General features: G+C 36.5%; 2 protein-coding genes across 2 annotated transcripts; both read right to left on the reverse strand.

The window, feature by feature from the left end:
- Nucleotides 1–1,593: 1,593 nt before the first annotated feature.
- Nucleotides 1,594–1,977, reverse strand: LOC113341370. The gene has a single exon (XM_026586275.1). The coding sequence runs from the start codon at nucleotides 1,975–1,977 to the stop codon at nucleotides 1,594–1,596; it is 384 nt and encodes a 127-aa protein (XP_026442060.1).
- A 2,956-nt stretch (nucleotides 1,978–4,933) lies between these two features.
- LOC113341330 (homeobox-leucine zipper protein ATHB-15-like) lies at nucleotides 4,934–12,236 on the reverse strand. The gene is made up of 19 exons (XM_026586244.1): nucleotides 11,677–12,236; nucleotides 11,113–11,492; nucleotides 10,842–11,001; nucleotides 10,520–10,623; nucleotides 10,324–10,414; nucleotides 9,829–9,924; nucleotides 9,606–9,719; nucleotides 9,429–9,512; nucleotides 9,155–9,310; nucleotides 8,963–9,037; nucleotides 8,767–8,873; nucleotides 8,499–8,691; nucleotides 8,203–8,388; nucleotides 8,020–8,100; nucleotides 7,501–7,635; nucleotides 7,040–7,365; nucleotides 6,646–6,751; nucleotides 5,870–6,019; nucleotides 4,934–5,340 (listed from the first exon to the last, which is right to left on the reverse strand). Exons 2-19 carry the CDS (start codon nucleotides 11,328–11,330, stop codon nucleotides 5,194–5,196), a joined length of 2,529 nt encoding a protein of 842 aa, XP_026442029.1. The 5' UTR covers nucleotides 11,331–11,492; nucleotides 11,677–12,236; the 3' UTR covers nucleotides 4,934–5,193.
- Between the last annotated feature and the right edge of the window lie 2,130 nt (nucleotides 12,237–14,366).

Below are 14,366 nucleotides of genomic sequence, written 5' to 3' on the forward strand. Positions count from 1 at the left end.
CCCGACGAAGAAGGCCACTTGGTGCCCTGCATCCACTTGGCGATAATGGGTTTTCAGGATTCGGACTAGTTTATTTTTATAAGGTTTTGGACTAGCTATTTTTGCAAGGAAAAGGAAGTACTTTGAGTACAAAAGGTAGAGTTTATGCTAAAATTTGGAGTATATGCCAAAATCTAGCTCCTTTGTTTTTGCTTAGAACTTTAATACAACATGTTAGAATACTTTAGGATTCATGGCAGATCACTTTGATTAGCAGGATGTGTATTAATTTTATACTAAGTTGAACAAATTTGTTGGAAGTTCTTCTGAATTATAATCCAACAAGGTCTAAAAAGTAAAGATCCTTTACTTGGTGGATATGATGGGAAACCAGTTGCCTTAAGTCATGACACACATTGCATTCCGGAAATCATGTGAGCTAAAGGTACTTGCAATTGATTCCTTAAGTACTTGGATTTATTTAACAGTGTATATAATGCTATTCTTTTAGTACAATTAAGTTTTGTTTTGTGTGATTCTCAATAGTTTTTGTGAGGTTTTTTATAGTACTCGAGATGGAAACTTAATAGACTTGTCTCTTTTCCTGAGTTCGTTGTTTTTCTCTTTGTTTTTTGATCATTTGCTTTTCTATTGGATAAGATGGCTATGCTTGGCAAGCCTATCCGATTAGCATACAAATTAAGTAATTAATGACTTTAATTTGTTGAGACAACTAATCATACAAATTTAGTGCATTTGTAGGTTGTCCCTAGGTGGAAAAACAATTTAGGGTCATCTTTATTTCATCTAATAGTACTACTATCAACCTTCTTCCTACTTTTTCACCTATTTTTCAGCCAAACGTAATTTGCGAATCCATGTTAGACAACTTCAAATGGTTCATGACAATAAATTTGTTTTCAGTCTCATACTCTCATGGTAAGAAAAGAAAATAAAAATGTTTTGGTCAAATTTAGTCCAAGGGGTGATTGCTCCCGTCAAAAATAGTTGAAATCGACCGTAAACTAAGGAGATCACCTATATTGAAGGTGTGATAATATATAGTGCAGTGATGGGTAGATTTTGTCGCAGTGAGATAAAATGGTCAACCGTCAATTTGGGATTGTAGTATAACTAATATAAAATTTACCTGCTGGAGAATTAGTAGTAATTCCTAGTTTCTTGGCATTCCTGCACATTAGGAGTTTGCTTCCTACACATTGGAATTGTAGTATTACTAATATAAAACTTACATGAAGGCACCATTTATGTTAATGGAATCATGAAAGACGTTAATCGATATTGCTTAATTTGAACCATGTGATGCACCATTAAGATAGGTTTGAGGTGTTGGTAAAGACGGCACGTCCTTAACTATAAACACTTTTTTGGTTAAATAACCCTTGGATTTGACTGTAAACGTGAAATTCCAAATACACATACATGCATGCTCGAGTACTCTTTCCTTTAGGGAAAGATAATCTTAATACAATTATTTGGTATTCACATCACTGCGGACGAAATGGATTTACTTGTGAAACTAATATTGTATTGGTTTTTTACTATTTGATTTACATAATTAATAATCCTAAAACATGGTATTCTCGATGGACTTCAGTTACATGAAACATACATGCTGTATGCATATGATTCTTCCAAGGCAGTCTTATTTTTCTGCGACCTCAGTTGAGCATAAAATCTTTCAATAAACTCTTCAGCATCTTCATCTACGTGACACTCAATTTCATCGAAAACATTATCTCTTAACGGAAACGGAGAATCCGTCACTCGCAATTGTCTAACCATTGGACTACGCCCAAATCCTAACCCAGGCAAATAAGGTGAAGGCATTGTGGAGCTAGCGTTTTCCGTCATTACTTGGCTATTCAACATTTCAAATAGTTTCTGCACGGCATTAGCTGAGGTCATATCCTCTTCCGAAAATGAAAAGTTACCACGGTGTTGTTTCTTGTGCTTACTGCTGCCGGTGTTGCTCATGTGTGAAACTGGGCTATTACTACAACTGAATTCATAGTGTCTGGGAATTTTGGAAGAGGAAACTTGAGAAGAATGGTTGGGATGATGGAACAGTATTAAGTTTGATATAAGTTTACTTGCGATTTTTCCACGTTTAGACATGATGTTGTGAAGATGAAGCATGAGTGATTTGTTGTTTTTGGATATTCCTTTCTTTATCATGAAAAATGCAACTCTAAGTATGCTCCATAGCCGCTTTGCTACTATTCTTGTGCTCGGTTTTGCATCCATATTATAATCTGTTGTTCTGAACTTAGCTAGAGATATTGAAAGAGTGATATTTATGAATATTGGATTTGTTGTTGTGATGAGAAGGGAATGGAAATTGGAAAAGGAGTATTTATAGGGGATGGAAACTGAAAAGTGATGAGACAAAATACTATTTGGTGGACTTATCAGTGCTCAATCATGTACTACTGGCAGAGTTTAGTGTTGTGCTTCTTCCTTTATACACCAATTATTATGAAACATAATAAAGTGGAGTTTAGTTCAACATAATGTTTAATAATTGGTTTTGTTGGCAAATGTTCAGATAAAAATGTCTTGCTGAAAGGCTAAAGAAAACGTCAAATTCGGAAATGTACATCTACTTAATAATATTTGTCACTGTTAGCTCCCCAAGTATTTCAAAATTTGTCAGCAACTATTTCTATCAATAATTAAAAACTATTGAGCTCATGTAATGTTTCCTTTCATTTTCAAAACCAAAGTTCTCCCATGCCATGCATAATTTTCTCTGTGATGGTAAATGATGATGTAAAGGAGGCTTTATTTTCACTGCCCATCCCTCTTTAAATCTTAATGCATAAGTTAGGTGTTTGAGTTTGTTTGCTACACGAAAGCTAGACCAAATCTTCATCTATCTACTTTCTATGGAAATAAGTGTGTGACTGTATCCTTTATTAGCTTCAAAGCCTTTAATCATTTACTTCAGTGCTCTACTTTTTATTTGTTTATTATCTCTAATGAAAATATCAAAAAATAAATATATAATATAAAATATCAAAAAATAAATATAATATCAAAAAATAAATATATAATATCAAAATATCAAAAAATAAATATAATACAGAAACGGATATACGTAAAGAGCTTTTATATTAGAAAGAAAACTGACTGATTAAGGAACTCAGACAGAGTTGACCGTGTCCAAGTTTTCAAAAGTGTTGTTTCAAGCTTCCTTTGATTAGTTTGGATGATTTTCTTAGGACAAAGTTTGGCAAAGACATGCCACTATTATAAAGTAACAAAAGAAAAGCAGAATCTAATTAAGCTTAATCTCTAACTAAAAAAGATCTCCATCTATTTACTTTGATCGGTTTTGTCTTGTCCTAATGGTAAATTTATGAGTGAAGGCAGCTGACTCCATACCAGGCCCTAGGAAAGACAATCCGATGGTCAAAATACTCCGATAGATTATTCTTTCAGTAGTTGTAGACACTGCTAATTTAAACATTTCTACGACCGCATATTCTGAAAATGAAAATAAATGATTTTTTTTCTAAAAATTACTGGGTCTCATACAAAAATCATATAAAACTTAGCATAAAACTCCCCAGATAAGCATCTTACGTGAACAAGCGGTTTTGTTGAGAGTTTAAATTTGGGAACTGGTTAAGAATTGTTGTTTTCATTAAACTTGGTTGATAACTCATTTAAGGCTCCTAGGAAATAACATGTGCCTCTGGTTCCGGCACAACTAGGTTCACCGATTGATTTTATTTTTCAGTCCCAAAAACTACCCTGTACCAGAAGTATTATGGGTCTTCTAAGATGGTTAACTACGTTGTCCATAATGAGATAAAATGGACAAATTTCAGAGACCAAATTTGGGAAATTAACTCAAATATGCTCCAGGAGCTTAAAATAAAATCATCCTACTACCCCAAATTATTTCCAGGACCAAAAATTTGTCTCGTTACCAGTAGTAATCTGACCCATAATTTAGAAGTTGTCATCACGACACACAGTCTGGCTAGTGACCAAAAATGTGATGTAACCTAGATAAAATGGTGTAACCCTGATTTTGCCATGCGACCTTAAATTTGCTTCTTTGTGGCCCAGAATTTGCAATGTGTCCTAGGAAAGCTCTTGCAATATATGGTACCGGTTACCAGTTTTGCAAGGTACATGAGAAATACAACAGCTAACAAAAACCCGATACATGTGAGATACCTAAGAAATTCAGTGCATCAAAACAAAATAAAACAAAACAAAACAAAACTAAGAAATACAGCACCAAGGTACGTCCACGCACCCCAAAACATATGGGACATTCAGAAGTCTTTCTTACGTATAAACTCTGAAACATTTTAGAACTTGCAAGTGTTCAGTCACCGGTAAAAATAGATCTTTGAGTCTTCCGTAGTGTGCAACTCATGATTTCCCCAATGTCAAGTCTCAATTTGTAATGAAGTGCATAATATGCTTTGATGATTTATGTCATTTTCAAGTACTATAACCTTCCCTTCAAGTGCACTACAGCTCTCTTACTGTTATGTCTTCAAGTTGGCTTCTAGAGTAGAAACATGTGAAGTTAACAGATTGTAATGCAAACAATTGATGTTTATAAAAATGAAAAAGTAATGAAACAGAGCATAAAAGAAGAAATGGGAGAGACAGTTTTTCTGCGCTGCTCAAGAAAAGGTTCACCAATTTTATTTCAAACGTTTACAATGATATATATGTAATTGGATGCTTGTTCAATACAAAACAACAACACAATACAACATGAACCAGTATGTCTTGCTTTAGGTGAAACAAGCAACACAAACTAATTTTGGTTCAATGTTATAATGATGTGTTGTTTCTTGTTTAATATTGAATTCAGGGTTCAACTACATTTATCATTAAATTTACAACTTCCGAAGATAAAATTGGTGAACCTTCTTGGAGTAATGCAAAGAAAAACAAGATAGGTATGAACATAAGATGTTTAGAAGAGTTCCCTAATAATTAACATAGTAATTAAGTAGTGTAGAAGAGTCGCAACGCAAAGTACCAACAAGTATGATGAACCAAAAAACTGAAAAAAAGTTGCCAGAATCAACCAGCCCTATTGTTCTAAGCCTAGTTTATGCCTGTGGCAATATGTTTACATTCCAAAAGAGAATCCTAGCAAAGAAAAAGAGAAGTCCAGGTTTTCGTCTCTTGAACCTTAAGGAACTAGTATTGAAACTAAACAAAGGACCAGTTGACGAACATGAAACAGATACAGTGTGCATTTTCTTCCTGATCCAACACCTTCCAAGCAACTGCTCTCTCGTATGAGATTGGCCTCCCCATGCTGGAGAGACAAATGCCACCTTGAAGACATGCAAAACCCTAATAACAACCAACAGAGCAAGTATAATTAGAACGAAACAAACTAGTAAACATATATATGACTTCAACAAAAGACAAGAGAATGTTTTAACAAATCTAAATTTGGATGCTTGGTCGAGCTGAACAGAATTAAGATTTCTGTTTGTATGATCTCCGACAACCCAATTACGGAACTCCTAAGTTCAAGGATTCGAAGGACAGCTTTGGTGAAGATGGCATAAAAAGATCACCAAAATTAATCATAAGATCATTTCCATGTGAGACAACTTGCATATAATGTACAGTTCTTGCTATGTGACATCTAGATAATAATATCCTTTCCCATGGATTTCCATAGAGTATGAAGCTTCTTTTTTTTTATATATTTACACCACTATGCTGTCTAACATGGTTTCCACCATTTAAATTTCTGGTACGTTGAGAAAAATATGAAATGCACTCCAATATTCGTAACATATTTCATTTTCTGACGGAATTAATATTATATAAAAATTGAGTAAATTTCTTAATTAGAAGCCACTCAACAAACCTGTTGCATTATCTGTGGGAACTCAGCATATAGAGTCTTTCTCCCGTGGTCATCGAATATCTTTTCTAAAGTTATGTCTTGGAGGGCAACCAGAGTTGTCTCAAGCATGTCAAGACCTGCCTGGTTTGCGAAGTTGAACACCGGAAGTGCCTGTATAATTGTAACGAAAGGATTAGCGCTTGACTGAGAAACCAAATACGACAGAGATTACCACAGAACATCAAACGGTCCATCATAAAGTTGAATCATAGTTTAATCTACAAGTTAACTATTGGCCTTTATAACAGACATGATGGTATATGTCCAACATAAGACAGTGAAGCATCTGACAACATAAATAACCACAGAACATCAAACAGTCAATCGCTAAAGTTGAATAATTTTTTGATCTACAAGTTAAACTATTGGCCTTTCTAGCAGACATGCTGGTATATGTCCAACATAAGACAGTGAAGCGTCTGACAACAAAAATAAATTCAGTTTGCAGCATCCTATTCTAGTTCCTTGTAAAATAACCTGCTATCAAGATCATACTAAACGAGCACCAGTCACTTAATTCAGAGCATCAGATACTCGCACTATTCGTCAAAATTTACAAGTTCAAATGGAAGCTGTATTTCCCAAGGGACAAGATAAGTACTTGACAAATAAAAAATGAAAGCTCAGTTGGCAGGGTAAATCATGTGGGTGTTAATCAATCAGCCAAGTGAGTTACACCCATGATGCATTGTGGCTATTTAGTTCAAATATTACATGGAGAAGAAACAGGTTCAGACCTTTATGGAGCAGCACATTATTGCGTCAGACTGATGCCAAAGTGTTTTAAGAATAGATTCACTTGCTTCGCCATTGGACTTTAAAAGCTCCGCACCCATGAAACGTCTACCAAGAAAATATCAGATTATCAGTTCATTAAAAAAAATTCCAAAGCGCAATTAGTCAACAAAATTTACAAGAAAATAGAGAGAAATAGAAACGATTGGGGTAAACAGATTTTTTAGCTATCATGGAGATGCAGAAGTTAGACGTGGCGCTATGAATGTTCTCTTTAGGAGACACATGCACAATAAAAATCAAACAACCATGAAATCAAGGAATGCAAATAGCAGGTCTCAGCTAAACAGTTACAGTCGAAATAACGAATGTGCAATTGGCGAACTTTGAATTCACCTGTAACTGTTAGAGATCCAGTGAGCTAGTGTTTGTGCTTCAGGAGATCCTGGTGGTGGCCTCAGACCAGAGTGAGGACTAAGATTAGAGGGGGAGAGAGCCAATGCTACTCTCTGAACAGATGATACAATGCTTCGCACATATTGCCTGGCCATGGATGCTACATTTTCTTGGAGGTGGCTCTCGAACGCAAATTGAAATGCTATTGTCATCACTGATCTCAAGCTGCTACCGTTGCTAGCATAATCACCCGAAGCTCTGTTTCTAGGTTGCCCAACCTCAAGAGCAGAAGCAAGGTCAAGTGTGCGATTAGGACTGGAAGAATCCTGCCATACACATAAGCGACACATTAACAACAGGAACTATGGGATAACTAGTAGGAAAAAATGGTACACTGACACATTTGAGCACAAGGAAAAATTAATGCTTCATATACAACAGTGTGCAATAAAGAAACTTACCAATCCAGAATCGAGAGGAATAATACGGAAACCGGAAGGTAAGAGAGGTGCATCATCAGCAAAGGAGGAATCCATGGGAGCAAAGATGAGTTCAGCACAGGTGCCAACAGCATTCTCATCCAGCCCATTACAAAGCTGTGGAAGTGAAATACAGAACACCAACAAGTCAACAATGGATTCAACGTGTCACTCCTCGGGGAAAAAAAGAGAAGATAACAATTCCCCTATTTCATTTCATGTTTGGAAACAGTGACAACATGTGATATGAGCAGTGAATAGGACCAGAGAACAGTCATCAGAAAAGAGCTGTTCTTCGTATATCTTTAATACATGAAAGCATGCTCTAGACAAGCTTCTGCCTACACTAAGGGACTTGAGTGACTGGAAAATAACTTCCAAAATTGTCCATGGTTAACAAATTTTGTAACAAAAGATTTAACTTTTGGTGTACCCTTTAGCTGCTTGGCATAAAGTAAACGAAATGCAATTGGCCAACTGGATTCGGGAAAGTATACATACTTGTAGAAGAAACAGATCTTTAGCCATAATTGAGTCCTCCTGACATTGGCCCACATTTTCCAGTTTAATGACCTCCAGTGACTGTTTAAAAGCAAAAGAAAAAAAATGTCAAGTACTGATGAAACCACCATTCACTGGTTATAGTTCAAAGGTAACTGAAACAAAATGAACTCGATAACTTGCCTCTTCATGCTCTACTGTGTGAGCCAGTGGAAGGATAACCTGGCCCCCAAAACCGCCAAATCGAGCCCCTGGTAAGCTAAAGGGACCAGCTTTGACAACAGAAGCTGAGTACGCATCAATGCTACTATCTGCCCATTCAGATCGATGCTCTCGAAGAAATCTGAGGAGTACAGCAGCAGGCACATTCTGCAAACCAAAATGAAATCAACAAATGTAAAGAATGCTCTCTAATAGACATGAAACGAAATACCAGCAGTTAAAAGAAAAATAAAACCACTAGGGGTCAGTATCCTAACCTGCAAAAGCATGGATGCCTTAGCACATAGTACTGCATTACTCACAGCTGAAAACCCATTGATGAAAGAGTTATTTGCCCCCATCAGTTTTCCAGGAGATGAATTGACGAGGATGGTGACATCATCTATCCCATCATTTCCCATTATTGACCATCCCTCATCAGTAAAGCCGTTGAGAGCTTCATTAAAACCTCTGCAACAGAATATCAATCAATATCCGATCAGAATATCATAACTTAAGGCATCTTGAAGCATCATTATCTCTCACCTGCTAAGCCTCTGAGTAAGTGCACGTAGAGCTGCAGGCCTCCTACCCCAACCAGTGACAGTTGATTGAGAAACCTCCAAGGCAATCTGCCTTAGCTGGCGTAAAGCCTGTGTAAAACAGTAAAGCAACGAAACAATATAACATTTACGTTACAAATTAACAACTATTTGCATGAGAAGAAGTTGAATTGTCCTACCGCCATTGTAGTCTTTTGAGCTAGTACAGTTGAAGATTCATACAGTGGGCGCAACACCTCTGGTACACTGGATGGCTGGTTCAGGAAATTTAATTCCGATGTTATTTGGGTGTTGTAAAATATTTGTCGTCTGCATTGATTGGCTACAAACTACAAAAGAATCACTATTCAACAATAGGTGACTGCATGTACCTCCAAATCCATATGATCAACAATGTGTATTATTGATCCACCCCCATCACAGGGTCTTATGAGGTACCCACTTGGCAGTATTTCTGCTCTCACAAAATGCTGTACTGGTGGCATGCTTGGACCTCCCTGTGTGCTGCTGAGCGACCTCTCGCAGACCTGCCCATTAAACAATGTGTGGTGTCACGAAAAACTCGACATGATAAAATGAAGGATAACAAAATGTCATTCCAGATTCTTATTTTGTTTTGAAAAGAACAACTGGCATGTTACTTACCACAAGACTACCATCCTCTAGCACAGAAGTATAGCGCAGCAACCAGAAATCACGAGCAGGAGCCAATGTTGTTGGGGCATACAGCTACAGAAGATGCCGAACATTCAAAAATCCATTAGGCAAGTCAATATTAGTGTCCTATAGAGGAAGTACATGCATCAGATGAGTAGGACCAACCTGCATGTATAGCAGCTCCATGGTTCCACCATTCGGAGTGGGCAGCACGTTCACAACATCCACAGCTCTGCAATCGCGAAACCACGAAGGCCGATCTTTGAGGATTTCTGCGACCTAGAGAAATACAGTTTGAGTGAATTAAACCTTCTTGCAACCAATCACTGAGACTCCAGAAGACTGAGCACACAGTACATGTGAAATGGAACATGACCAGACAACTTACCCTTGTAGGTTCTAGACCCACCAGGCCACAGGCTCGTGCTGCCACTCCAGTACAACCGTGTGAAATAGCAACGATTCCAATGGAATCCGGACCAGGCTGCATAGATCAGAGGGAATAAGAACAACCAACATTACTTTACTAAAGAATTGTCTTGAATGCAAATTTGGAAATGGAGTAGTAACAGAGGGTAGTGACAAATAGTTAAGTTCGGGCATGGTTTACAAGAACATTGCAATTCAACGTTGTTGTGCTACTTGTGCACCAGGTTTGGCATTCTAAGTTGCTATTTGACTCCAGATAGTACTACGTAAGGAACCACATTGCACCCTATTTGGAGAATGTGTGGTCCAACAACTACCCTCGCGGCATCCACGTGTTCAAGAAAGTATTTCCGCTTGAAGTGAAGTGCAAAAGGCTAGGTCGAGGAATCGACGATTCATTTTGTTGAACAAGTATAAACAATAGCATTGAAAATAGGAAGTTTGAGATAGTAACCTTCATCCCAGGCATTTGGACCCACTCTACAGCGGTCCCAGTGGCCTTCGATAAAAACTCTGTTAAAGTTTCTTCTGCAATGGACAAAAGTCTGGAAAAAATACAAAGTATAAACCCGTCAACAAAACAAGAAAGTCGACACAAAGCACAAGAATATCAAAAATGAAATTTGACCTAACTAGAAATTCCCACTCACCCTGCAGGGCTTGCATCCCGTGGAGGATGCGGAGGAGTCGTCAATTGGTGTTGACCGCTGGTTACCACTGACTCGCAACTATTGTCCGTGGTGGCAAGAGTCGTCTGTCAACAACAATAACGGCAAAAACCATTAAAACTTACGTAACTCAGGGACTATTTTGAACTATCATGGTACACTAATTAATTCTACTCCGTAACAAATTCTGAAATATCTTAACTATCAATAACTTTGTTTATTTGATACTTTAATATATTTTCGAATGAGATTTAATTAATGAAAAAATTAATTGATATCCTAACCACTCAAGGGGCTTTCTTACATTCTGAGTCTGTTGGCGAAAGTAACCATTTTCATACACCAAATGTGAAACTTGTTTCTGCAACCTATCATTCTCCTCCATCAAAAGCTTGTTCATAGCCGTAAGCTTCCGATTAACAGCTTGAAGACGTGACGCCTCTTTCCGCTGCTTCTCTCGGCATCTAACCAACCAAACAAAAACACCACCATTATCAATAAATCACTCAACTTTAACAACCACTTCAAAAAGTTGATGAAAATTTCTACTGTAAAATTGATTAGTTAATTGATACCTCCGGTTTTGGAACCAAACTTTGATCTGTTTAGGTTCAATATTAGAGAGAATAGGACACTCTCTAATCAACTGTTGACGACGAATCGAAGATGGTTTCGGACATTCATGATAAAGCCTTTCAAGTGCTTCAACTTGCTCAGGAGTATACCTCACATACTTCCCATTATCCATTACTCCTTTACCATCCTTACATGCAGCAGCAGTTACAGCCATCATCTCTTCTTTCTCTAAACTCCAATTTATTAACTAACTTCAAAATGGTATAAAGATCCAACAACAAAGATCTATCAACCTTTCTCACTAAACTTCAAATCAGAAATCCAAACCATTAATTGAAGAGACTTAAGAAAACTGAAAGCTCCAATTCCTTTGAGAAATCTGAAATTGACAAGAATTTCTCAAATTAATACTCAAGAAAAGAAAATCAAGCCTAACTTTTCTTTTTTCAGAGGTGGTAAAAAAATGCAGGACTGAAACAACTGAAAATAGGCATAGCTTTTAAAAAGAAAAGTGAAAAAAAAAAAAACGCACTAAAAAAAAAGATTATCTTCAACACACTAACCAGATTTTTTTTTTTCTTCTCGATATCTGAAATTTCTTGTTGTTGGGTTACGCGGCTGAGGATGAACGAGTCGAATCGTTTTGTACACCGATTCACCAAACAGAAGATAATTTACGGCACTCTTCCTCTTCAACGCACTAATTAAATAAACAAGATTTCTTGGATTTCTGAACTGTGAACAAACAAAAATTCCAAAATTTTCTCAAGATCCAAGTAAATTTTCTTTCTTCTTCCAAATAGATTTCAGAAAGACAAATTAATTATCCTTAATAAATTATTAACAATAATTTTAACTTATTATTATCGTTCCTAATCTCTGAAACATCTTCTTATCAACTTCTTCAACACTTATCCCATGGAGATTTCTGCTTCTGAACCCTGTTTTTACTGAGAAAAATGAAGAAGGAGATGAGTTCTGAGTCAAGATGATGATGAGGAAGGTCTCTTATTGTTATTGCAGTAAGAAGAACCTAAAAAGAAACCCTAATTTGAGGAAGCAAAAAAGCCATTTTTTCATATCCTTTTAGTACTTCTCGCTGGCACATTTCACAGTTTGCTTCAGCACTCTCTCTTTTACTGTGTAAATAGTAAAAAACAAAAACTGTACAGTCCGAAATTACCAATTCACCCTTGTCCCGTTTTTACCCATGGACCATATATTGGCGGCAATATCACTGTTCGTACTGTATTTCCACTTACTAACCCTCTAGATTTAAGTGAGGTGGGCGCCCTGGGTATAGTTTTTTTGAATTATTGGAGGGTATTATGGGAATTTTGGGGAAATTGAGTGGGGTGGCAGGAGTGTAAATAAGCGGGAAAGCAGGGGTTTGAGAGGATGTAAGGAGATTCATGCTTATTGGAATCGGGGAAGCTTAAAAAAAAACGAAGGCATGGGAGATGGAAAGGTTGCGTGGGTGAGGGAGGACAAAATTATGAGGGTTTTGCATGCGCATCCTCGATTTTTGTCTTTTTTTTTTTTTTTTTTTTTTTTTAGTAATTTCAAATTTTTTGATTGTTTTTTTTTTTTTTTTTGATATGATGATATGAGGTGATGATGTATGTATGTATGTATGGTACTGATGACATTCGACATTTGAAAAAGTGGGTGAGGGAGAAATTTCTGATGGTCAGCTAGGCCTGTGTGGAGTGTAGGCTGTAAGGTGGTGTTAAATTGTTGCAGTGGAAATGACGTGACAGTGACATTTTTTGGTTTTATGTAGAGAGGTATGATGGGAAAGAAAGAAAAACTAAGATTAGACGGGTGCTGCTGCTCTGTCAACACAGGGGGGGTTTTATCGTTAAGTAGTTGGGAGGGTTTTTCTTCTCTTTATGATATGATGACTAGCCTCGCTGGAACGGTAGAACTAATTCGCCAAATGGTGAACATGGAGGATTCTACTGGTTTGTGGCAATTTTGGTGAAGAGATTTGTGAATAGAGACTGTGTCAGTCGGATTAATAATTGGTTTTAGGCAAATGAAGTTACCAATGAGACGATCTACCGTATTTTATTTTTATTTTTATTTTGATAAAAAGAAATTTATTGATTAAACATGAATACATTGATTTGATCTTGGACTAAAAGATCACAAATGTCTTGCCCGAAATTATCAAACTTATGCATATTAGCTGCAGAAACTCTAACATTTTTGGTAATTGAATTAGCAACTTGATTATCGTCTCTTCTAACAAAAGTAAATTTGTTAGAAAATCTAACAAATTGAAAAAAGATCACAAATGTCTTGCCCGAAATTATCAAACTTATGCATATTAGCTGCCGAAACTCTAATATTTTTGGCAATTGAATTAGCAACTTGATTATCATCTCTTCTAACAAAAGTAAATTTGTTAGACGATCTAACAAAAGTAAATTTGAAGGAATTGAAAAAAGAACTCAAATGTTTTATTTCTCTAATTAAGTTTATGTTTTGCCATTGCACTACCCATGGATCTTCAGTAACAGCTTTTATCACCACTTGAGCATGGGCCTCAATTTGAATAACGTCCGGATTCATCTCCTTATCGCGCGTTTGGATACAATTTTGTTTCTGACTTCTGTTTCTTCTGAAGTAAAAGTCAGAAACAGAAGTCAGAAGGCCAGATATTTTGCTTCACAAAAAGTCGATTTTTCTGCTTGTAGAAGTTGTTTTGAAATTCTACATCCAAACTGATTTCTTGCTTTTTGACTTCTAGAAATCAAAAAGTAGATGTATATCCAAACGGGCTATTACCATGTCTTATGCAGCACTTCTCCAGAAGTCTGAAATAAAATTAATTTTCTTCATATGAAATTATTTTTTCGTTTTTATGCTTTGAAAATTATCTTGGGATTGTGTTTCCAAACTAACTGCTGACATTTTTACTCTTAGGGAATCGAAATCTGAATATCGTGTAGGTGGTGGTGCGGATCTGGAGAACTCAAGGTTGTTGCAAGGGTTACTGAAAATTTATGAAAGATTTAAAATCTATAAAGATTGAAGAGTTTTTTTTACTTGGTAATCTATGTAAAAATTTGATAATTCCCTGTAACAATTTTGGGAGAACTGATCTGTTGATATTAATTTTGACTCTAGGAATAAGTTGGTGTGGAGACTTGCACTGAAGAGACCGTTTTCTATGTCCAGTTCACGTTTTTTTTTTCCGCTTGAGCCAGTCTTTACCCTTATTTGCTAGACCCAGTCTCCTTTTTGA

The sequence above is a fragment of the Papaver somniferum genome, unplaced genomic scaffold (genome assembly GCF_003573695.1).
Source record: "Papaver somniferum cultivar HN1 unplaced genomic scaffold, ASM357369v1 unplaced-scaffold_29, whole genome shotgun sequence".
NCBI classification, from domain to species: domain Eukaryota; kingdom Viridiplantae; phylum Streptophyta; class Magnoliopsida; order Ranunculales; family Papaveraceae; genus Papaver; species Papaver somniferum.

Bases quoted from the DNA above. Each gene is read 5' to 3' on its own strand.
- LOC113341330 (XM_026586244.1), bottom strand. From the start codon at position 11,330: ATGATGGCTGTAACTGCTGCTGCATGTAAGGATGGTAAAGGAGTAATG. The intron at 9,311-9,428 runs GTAAGTAACATG...TTTAATGGGCAG, and splicing joins TAGAGGATGGTAGTCTTGTG to GTCTGCGAGAGGTCGCTCAG. The intron at 8,389-8,498 runs GTTAGGATACTG...TTTGGTTTGCAG, and splicing joins AGGCATCCATGCTTTTGCAG to AATGTGCCTGCTGCTGTACT.
- LOC113341370 (XM_026586275.1), bottom strand. From the start codon at position 1,977: ATGAGCAACACCGGCAGCAGTAAGCACAAGAAACAACACCGTGGTAAC.